This window comes from Protobothrops mucrosquamatus, unplaced genomic scaffold, assembly GCF_001527695.2.
Source record: "Protobothrops mucrosquamatus isolate PMUCROS unplaced genomic scaffold, P.Mucros_1.0 scaffold1146, whole genome shotgun sequence".
In the NCBI taxonomy this organism is placed as follows: domain Eukaryota; kingdom Metazoa; phylum Chordata; class Lepidosauria; order Squamata; family Viperidae; genus Protobothrops; species Protobothrops mucrosquamatus.
In genome coordinates, this window is record NW_015387362.1 from 675,729 (window position 1) to 685,147 (window position 9,419).

At 43.1% G+C, this 9,419-nt stretch overlaps 1 protein-coding gene across 1 annotated transcript in view; it reads right to left on the bottom strand.

The window, feature by feature from the left end:
* XPNPEP2 (X-prolyl aminopeptidase 2) overlaps positions 1-2,616 on the bottom strand; it is a 28,489-nt gene extending 25,873 nt beyond the window's left edge. Inside the window, exons 1-2 of the mRNA XM_015820577.1 lie at positions 2,480-2,616; positions 489-562 (exon numbers count right to left, since the gene is read on the bottom strand). Coding sequence (XP_015676063.1) covers positions 489-562; positions 2,480-2,531 — 126 coding nt within the window. The 5' untranslated portion in view covers positions 2,532-2,616. The remainder of the gene's footprint in view (positions 1-488; positions 563-2,479) is intronic.
* Positions 2,617-9,419: the final 6,803 nt, after the last annotated feature.

Below are 9,419 nucleotides of genomic sequence, written 5' to 3' on the forward strand. Positions count from 1 at the left end.
ATCCATCTATCCATCTATCCATCTATCCATCTATCATCATCCATTATGCTGCCCATATCCCCTACAAGGTAACTCCGGGTAGCTTACAGGTTATAAAACAAGTAAAAAAATAATTGAAAGGTTAAAACAACACAAAGTTTAAAAGATTAAGTTCACTTTTCTGACCCTCTGTCTGTGGACGCCCTTGATTTATAGAAAATAGATGTGTAAGCCTTTGATAACCAGTCTAACACAACTTTTTACTATCTAAACTGTAAAGACGAAGACATGGAGAGACGTGGCTGAAAATGGGGATTTTTGCCCCGGAATTTCTTTGGCATCATCCTGGGAGGAACTGGGAGCTATGAAAGTGGGGCTGGGGTGCCTCTTCCAACCAGGAAGGGTGGGGCTTTGCTCGGGCATCAGAAGCTGTCTAAACCTTATGTTTTAGAGAAGCCGTTCTAACGTATTAGTAGAACAAACATTTTGAGTAAAATTCAGGAACTCACCGGTGGATTAATGGTACAGTTTCTTATGTCTTCTGCCGCGGAGTCTGCTTGCTTAGGATAACTTGTGACACAGCCTAGGGTGGAAGAAGAAACCTCTTATTCAAGCAAGCTTTCTTTGGATGGCTTGAGCGGTCAAATAGCCATCCAGCCTTGCAACCATGTCTTTTTCATTATTCCCATTTGTCAAGACTTTGAATGGGGAGACTGCCCACACGTTTCCCCTTGCATCTCTGTAAATAAAAGGACCAGACCCAGGTCCAGTTCCTGGATGGAAAGGGCCAAGTGTCCTCCAGCAGATTGTCTCCTCTGAGGACACACCCTTCAGGTTTTTCTGGGGACAATAAGAGACACTCACGTTCTGAGCCACCCTCATGTCATCAATGAAGTTTGAGAAGGTACATCCTTAAGATAAGACAGATAAAACTGGCACCATTTTAATTTCCCACAATGCCCTAGGATGGAGCTTCATCAAAGCATTGTGGAAAATCAGCAGGGCATTGAATCCACCTGCCCAGTATTACTCAAAGCCTCTGGTCAGTTTAGGGGGAGATTTTTTTTTGTCATGAGGAGACTCTGGCACAGTGTTTCTAAAACTCAGCAGCTCTAAAATGTATGGACTTCAACTCCTGGAATTCCCCAGCCAGCATTTTGCTTAATATGCCCTGCAGACCTAAAATCCAGACACCCCAATTCATTGCTGAGCTTAGAACAGCAAAAAAAAAAAAAAGAGATACAGATGCAATCAAGAGAGCAAAGATATAGTTTTCAGCCATCACAAGAAGTGATGATAGCGATTTCACTTGGCAATGTGGAAGGGACGTTGCTTGGATGTCATTCTTACCGCTGCTATTCTCACCTCCAAATCTAATAGGTTCCTAACTTTCTTGATGCCCTCTTAGAATCTGGAGCTCTGATCAAACCCAATTTTGATCCTGACTGCAAGACCTGCTGTAAAGAAAAGGACTAGGAACATCCAATTCAGTAAAAAAAGAGTCGCAGTAAATGTACATTTTGCACGTTTCATGTTATTCAGTGTGTTGGAACATACGTTGCTCTCTTTTGATCTGACCTTGTTTGCTACCGCAACATTTGAACATCGTTGCTCCTTAGCAAGTTATTGAGTCAATTGCAATCTGAAGACTAACACACCTTAATATGGCGAAACGTTTTAGCAGCATTAGAAACATTAGAAAAGTTTTCAAAACAAATTAGGATACTACTCCACCCTCAAGATATACAGTGGTCAAGGCTGGTCGCCTTATTGTAGCAGTCAAGACAAAACATTCCATCAATGTTTCGCTCACGTTTCCTTTCTTGGCAGTGGCAAATACTATGTTAATGCATCAAATACGCCCCAGTTTTCTGGCAATGTACTGTATCGGTACTGTAACTAGCCGTTAAATCTCATCTAATGATAGGGCTGGCCCTGCCAGAACTATATGCAAAGATTAGCAAAACGTTGGACTTCCTCCAGCCTTAATTAGTTTGGACTCTGGACTTAATATCATTAAGAGATAATTTGTATTCCTCCACTTCAAAATGGGATAAAATAGCCCTATCAGTCTCGTTGTCCCGGAGGATTCTGATTAGCTATGATTGGTTTCATATTAACAGTACGTTCATATTGCAGATAAGGGAACCACATTTCCCAAAACCCCATGTCTTTCTGCTTTGTCCTTTGGAGTGAACCTAAGCAAGACTTTTCCCATGGTCCCTAGATCAGGAGATCCTGCAGAAGATCCTAAGAAAAGGGGATGAAAGTGACGAAAAAGCGCCCCATGCAATGCGCAGCAGGTGCCCAGCAAAGAAATCTTACTGTTAGTTGCTATGTTGTCGATCAAGTCAACCCTAGATGAGTCCTTCCAGTTTTGCTGTACTCACCATACCACTGAGGTCATGAGAACGGGTGTGGAGAGTAACACAAATGAGAACATTCTTTCTCTCGGTTTCGCAGTTTCAGGAAAGAGTGTCCATCAAACCATCATACATACCATGAAGGGAGAGCAAAATCCAGGCTCGTAGGAGGGAAGAAACAGAGGCCATGTCCTTCCTCAGACCGGTGATGTTCCCAAGAGAGTAATCTCAGGAAGAGGTTAGTCCATCAACCAGGTGAGAGTCCAACCTTGCCAACGTCGGAAAGGCGGAAGAGCAGTCCAGGACAGTCCAAACAACCAGATTATCTATGCCTCTCTTTCTGTTTTCTCTCCAATAAAGCAAATAGCATGTGACAGAGATGCAAAGTTCACATTTCAGCGTCGGAAAGTGATCTATTTCTTTCTGGAGTGTCTGTGCTTTTATGCTGCTTTTCCAAAACAAAACAGGCGAAGCAACTAAACCAGTTCTATTGTTTAGTTTACACTCCAGTTGTCTCTGGGTGGAGCCCAGATTTGCAGGTCTGGGGTGGTAAACCATGAAATCTATGAAAAGTGCAGCAAGGAAGCCACCAAATATCTAGGAATCATCCAGAATGTTGCAGTCCTGGGAGGGACTAGAGATGGTCCAGCTTTTCCCTGGCCCAGTGGTGTTTATACCATACAAGTCATGTTTTTGGAGTCTGAAGCGGGTGGAGGTAACGTCAACAGTGTACAAATGTGGGCGTTGGAGAGTAAAATGCAATTGATGAGCAAAGCAAGAATCAAGTGGGAGGAACTCTGTGTTTGTTTCAAGCTGGGCAAGGATCCCACGAGTGAGGTCTTGCCCTGAGTAATGTACTCCAATTGAACTGGTTTTAGTACTGGGTTGAAAAACTTCAAAGTTTTCAGTGGGAGATGCTAACTTCAAAGGGACGAAGGGTAAACAAAGGAACTTCACCTCTGATGCTGCTGAACGTTACACAAAAAGGGAGGTTGTGGCAGTCAACAGCATGACATGTGTCATAAAAACAGCCCAATTCTAAGTCTTTATATGCACTACTCATCTATCCTCAGCAACTCTGAGCATATATATTAATTTCTTTTCTTTATAGCGTCATATATTCCTCCTCTCTACAAACCCCATTCTCTTCTAGCACTGATAACCTAGTTTGGTAATGAAACATCTGCAAGAAAACCACCAACTCAGAGACCACCAAGGAGTCCACAGTCCTCCTCCTCCTCCTCCTCCTCCTCCTCCTCCTCCCTCCTCCTCCTCCTCCTCCTCCTTCTCCCTTTAGGAAAAAAGCATTTCAATAAGCCTTCCACGATGTGAAAAACTGAAGTCATTTTTTTTTACTGATCTTATTAGGACAAATAGAAAGACATAACTTACTGCCGCTGTACAATAAAAAGTGCAGTTAATTAAAAACACATGTAAAAGAAGCAAGATAAACAATGTATTTATTTATACAAATTAGAGGCCCTCAGACTCCACATAAAATTCTTGGCGGCTAAGAGAAAGAGAGGAGAGCCACTATAATATCTTCCTTTTTTCTATTTTCTTTTGTGTGTGTGGGGGGGTGTTGTTTATTATTTTTGATATTTTTTTAACAGTCCTCCTATTTTTTTCTTCAAACTTCACTCTAGTCTAAGGGTATTTTCATTTATAATATGACTTGCTTTCCCTTTTCATTAAATGTCTGTGGAGATTCTCAGTCATGCAGGCCATGGCTGTCCCAAAAATGCTTTTTCACGAGGCAACTGGACTTTCTTGTTTTTCCTTTGAAGGCGTTTCGCTTCTCATCCAAGAATCTTATTCATTCATTCATTCATTCATTCATTCATGAAGAAGCTTCTTGGATGAGAAACGAAACGTCTTCAAATCAGTTGCCTCGTGAAAAATCATCTTTGGGTTCCCGTTTCATTGTTTTGCTTTTTTTTTTGTTCTTGTTTTACCTAATTGAAACCATAAAATCAGGGAGGCAAAAAGATTGTGGCCAGCTTGCAACTTTAAAAGCAAAGAAGCAGGAGCAATTAAGAACACAAATTATACATATTGGAAGAAAAGAGAGGCATCAGAGACAAAAAATGTTTTAAATAAAATCTACACCCACCCTAACCGAAGTCTCAGAGGACAGGCAGAATTTTAGCAACATTCTGAACTTAAGGCAGGAAGAGCAAAAATGCCAAATCCAGTCTGAACATCTGGCTGACTGTGTGATGATCAATAATAACAATAATAATAAAGTTGGAAGGGACCTTGGAGGTCATCTAGTCCAACCCCCTGCTCAGGCAGGAAACCCTATACCATTTCGGACAAATGGCTGTCCAGTCTCTTCTTAAAAACTTCCAGTGTTGGAGCATTCACCGCTTCAGGAGGCAGGTTGTTCCACTGGTTAATTGTTCTAACTGTCAGGAAGTTTCTCCTTAGTTCTAGGTTGCTTCTCTCCTTGATTCTGCCAGGGCCGTTAAGTCTGAAAAACGGTACTAAGTCCCTTTTTTTCAGTGCCGTTGTTAACTTCGAATGGACAGTTGCAGTGTTGGAAGAGCTGAAGAAGCAGATCTGGAACAGATCATCCTGCTGAAAATCCATCTATGCATTTGCTAAGATTCAACATCAACTCGATGGCACATACTCAGTCAATTTTGTAATTAAGATTGATTACGGCTTTCCCATTGGCGGCAGATTTTGATTTTATTTGTGTATTTTTGTGTCGTAATGATCTTGTTTGATCATTTTTGTATTTTTTATTTTTTTTGCAGGATAGTGGGTGGCCCATCTCTTCCTTTTTACAGTCAGCCTGCTTTCTCTTCGAATCCATTTCCAAGCCTGCACAAATGGTCTTTCTCACGGAAGCCTTTTAATGACGTTATTTCAGGGAAATAATAATAAAAAAGCCTTTTAATGCAAATGAAAGAGGCACTGAGAAAGATAAAATAAAGCTGCTAGGTTAAAAGGAGGCATGTGGCCATCTGTGTAACTCATCCATAAAGGCAGAGTCAATTTGTTAGTACAGACTTACACCAGTTCGTTTAGTGACCGTTCAAAGTTACAACGGCACTGAAAAAAAGGGACTTATGACCGTTTTTCACACGACTGTTGCAGCCTCCCCGGAGTCACGTGATCAAAATTCAGATGCTTGGCAACTGACTCACCTTTACGACGGTCGCAGCATCCCGGGGTCACGTGATCCCCTTTTGCGATCTTCTGACAAGCAAAGTCAATGGGGAAGCCAGTTTCACTTTACAACCTTGTTACTAACTTAACAACTGCAGTGATTCACTTAAGAACCGTGGCAGGAAAGGTCACAAAATGGGGCGAAAGTCACTTAACAAATGTCTCGCTTAAGCACAGAAATTTTAGGCTCAATTGTGGCCGTAAGTCGAGGACCACCTGTATGTCGAAGACCATGTTAAGCCTGCACGGAAGGATAGTTTGATGGCGCTTTACGATTGTGTTGATTGCGCTGCTTATCTCTTTTTCTCAAAAAGCATCAGCAATTTCAGGGAGTGGAAATAGCGAGAGCAGTGAGTCCTTCCAAAGGGCAAAGACTTCAATTGGGAGTCAGCAAAGATTATTGTTCTAATTTTATATGCTGTTTACGTGATTTTTTTTTTATGTTTAATATTGGAAATGACAATATTGCAGGAGACAAGTGATGATGCTACCCAAACGCTGATCCTTTTTTTTTGTCTTTTTAAAAATAAAAACTTTTGAAAAAAAAGGGGGGGGAAGCGTTAAAAATATTTTAAAAATAAAAACATTAATAACAAACAGTGCATAAGCTGAAAGGTTATTTGTCCAAATCAAATCCTCACATGGAAGAACTGAGATGTTGTCAGCGGCAATTGAAGGTAAAACTGAGGGAATGGGAGAGTCATATTAATTCTGTTGGAATTCCTTGATGGGATGTATTTTGGTGCAACAACTACAGTGGTATTCAGCCAGTAGATGGCAGTGTTTACAAGTATGAATCTATGGTATACACTCTATATTCTTTTGCCCTAAGTAGAGCTTCCCATTTCCTGTTACAATTAAAACAGTTGAGCAGTAAAGCACATGGTGACTGTACTCTTTGTTTGATCTGTGGTGCAAATATATATACAGAATTTCTAACAAATTTCCTTATTGCATATCTGTTTTCTTAGAAAGCTTGAATCAGCTTACACTTCATTTTATGCCCTGGGAACAAGATTGAGCTGAGTGAAAAATAGCTGGCCCAGTAGCTGGTAAGTCGGGAGTCGAGTACCAATACAGATGGACTCAATTGTTGAGTCCAACATTTCTGTTGTTAAGTGAGACATTTTTAAGTGAGTTTTGCCCCATTTTGCAACTTTTCTGGCCACAGTTATTAAGTGAATCATTGCATTTGATAAGTTAGTAACCTGGTTGTTAAATAAATCTGGCTTCCCCATTGACTTTGCTTGTGAGAAGGTCTCAAAAGGGGATCACATGACCCCGAGACTCTGCAACCATCATAAATATGAACCAATGGCTAAGCATGTGAATGTTGATCACGTGATCATAAGGATGCTGCAAAGGTCGTAACTGTGAAAAACGGTCATAAGTCACTTTTTTTTAGTGCCCTTGTAACTTTGAACGGTCACTAAACAAATTTTTGTAAGTCGAGGAAAATATTTGTAGCTCAGAACTGAACTGTGGGGTCCTTAGTGCTTCTTGAGCTTGGTTGTTTTCTTGCAGATGTTTCATTCATGCTAGCAGTGATGATGTTACCTAGGTTGAAATGAAACATTTGCAAGAAAACAACCAAGCTCAGAGAGCACCAAGGACCCTTCATTGTGGATTTGGAACTGACAAGCAGCCCACCGAGATGAGGAAGAAGTCCACCCAAGTTTGTGAGACCAAAAGATCTTAAGACAATCTCCTAATCCAAGATAGCGACCATTTAACTTGCTCAGCCACAGGACTGAGAAAGGCAAGCATTGTTACGTGCATGGTCCACCTCTGGGAACAGTCTTGCTTTGGGTACCTTCAGGGATGTTGTAACCATGAGAACAGCACACTCAGCTCCCTATTGGCTGCCGGGCTCGGCGTCCTTCGCTTTGCTGCTTCCAACTCTAGGACTGCTTGTAGAACAGCCAGAGAGGGAGGGAGGAGAAGGACCAACTCTGCTCCTGGTCTCTCCTGGCTTTTCCGTGGCCTTGTTCCAAGTTTGAGAAGGCAGTTGGGAGGCAGGGCCAAGATGCTGCCTTGATTATGTAAGAGCCTTCAACACGCATCAAAGGAGAACCAACCGAGCTATCTCGCCCTGCAGGTCAGAGCCATCGACCTCTCCCTTTTGAAATCCAGCAAAGTCAGCTGTTTCCCATTCCACAGGCCATGCCGAGGCCCTGGCACTCGGGCAGACAGCTGGTGTGCTTTCTCCCCTTCCAGGCATGGCAAGTCTTACTCAGAGGTTCCGCCTGGGATACTCTATCCTCCCCGCCTCCTTCCCTCCCTCCCCTGAGGAAAGCTGTCATGACTTTGCTAACGTGCAGGAATGCACGCACCCGCAGAGAAGTTTCTCCCAACCACATCCTGCCGTTAGCAACACATTTGTGGCCAGAAAGCTTTGCTCGGTGTTTTAGCCGCAGTGGCTAGAAGCCATGCCGGGACGCTTGCCAAATGTGCTTCTTGCTCAGACGTCCCAGTTAGCCTGAGATAAGAACCGCTGGCAACTTTAAGAAGGTTACTTCAGGGTCTTTCCCTTACAATCTCCCTCTGATCCTTCATGAGTCATTATATTTGTGCTCGGGAACCCTAGGTACCAGGCACCAGAGGGAGCTATGATACCCACAATCACTTTAACCCAAGATATGCTGATTAGAGAGGAAGGTGCTCACATGCTTGGATAAGATTTTGAAGGATAAGGTCACTTTTATGACCAACAATGACATGATTGCTCTCCACTGTTGAGTCTTTACTCCTGGAGAAGATAGAGCCAGCCAAAGGCATATTCCATGGGAAACTGATTACCGATGCTCTACTTTTCCACGGGAGCCTTCTCACAGGTTTACAACTCAGAGGAACCCACCACTTGCTCATTGCAGTTTTCCTTCCTTCTTGTTGCTTCCTGGGCTTTGATGTTGATTACCTGGGCTACATCAGAGCTGCTTGAAAAGGCATAGCAGGTATTAACATGCAACGTGGTGGTGCTGCTTAGGAGCTGTGGTGCAGCAGAACTGGAGAAGTAGAAGAATACAGAACTCAAGGCCCTGCAGACATTGTCCGACTCCCGATCTCCTGAGCAAGGCCCAGGTAGTAGAGCAACGGAAAATACAGCCAAGAACACCTGAAGGCTACAAATCTGAAACGCTTTCGAAACGGGGCGAAATAATAAACTGGGAAATCGATGCACTTTGCCTTGAAAAAGAACTCTTCCCGCCCCCCACCCCTGAAAGCATGGGCTGATATAACCACACCCCGATTCGTTTCATGCCAGTCCAGCAGGTGGCAGCACCCACCCAGCCTTGGGTGATCTTGAATTCTAGCACGACCACCTGTCCTTGTTAGTATTTGGATGGGAGACAAACAAGTAATCTCAGTAGGGTTGCCAGGTCTGCTTCCAAAAAATAGCGGACAAGCGGGGGTGGGGTGGGGTTAAGTAGTAAAAAAAAGTAGACTGTACAGCTTTAGATTACGTACCATTTCATCATAAAGCTTTTGAATTAAAAAAAAAGTCCACTATTTTGTGAAAAAAAATAGTGGACATTTTTTTTATTCAAAAGCTTTGTGAAAAAAAATAGTGAACATAATGTGAAAAAAGTGGACTGTCCACTCAAATAGTGGACACTTGGCAACCCTAAAATCTCAGTGTTGGACAAAGTTCCAGGAAGAAGGCAAGGACAAACCACTTCTACCAACATACCAGACTATTATGGCCAGTACGCTCCCACAGGGTGGGTCTCCTCAGGGTGCCGTCGGCCAGACAGTGCCGGCTGGCGACCCCAAGGGGGAGGGCCTTCTCTGTGGGAGCTCCCACCCTCTGGAATGAGCTGCCCCCAGAGATCAGGGTGATCCCTGATCTCCCTTCCTTCCGCCGCGCCCTCAAGACATGGCTATTCCAACAAGCGGGAC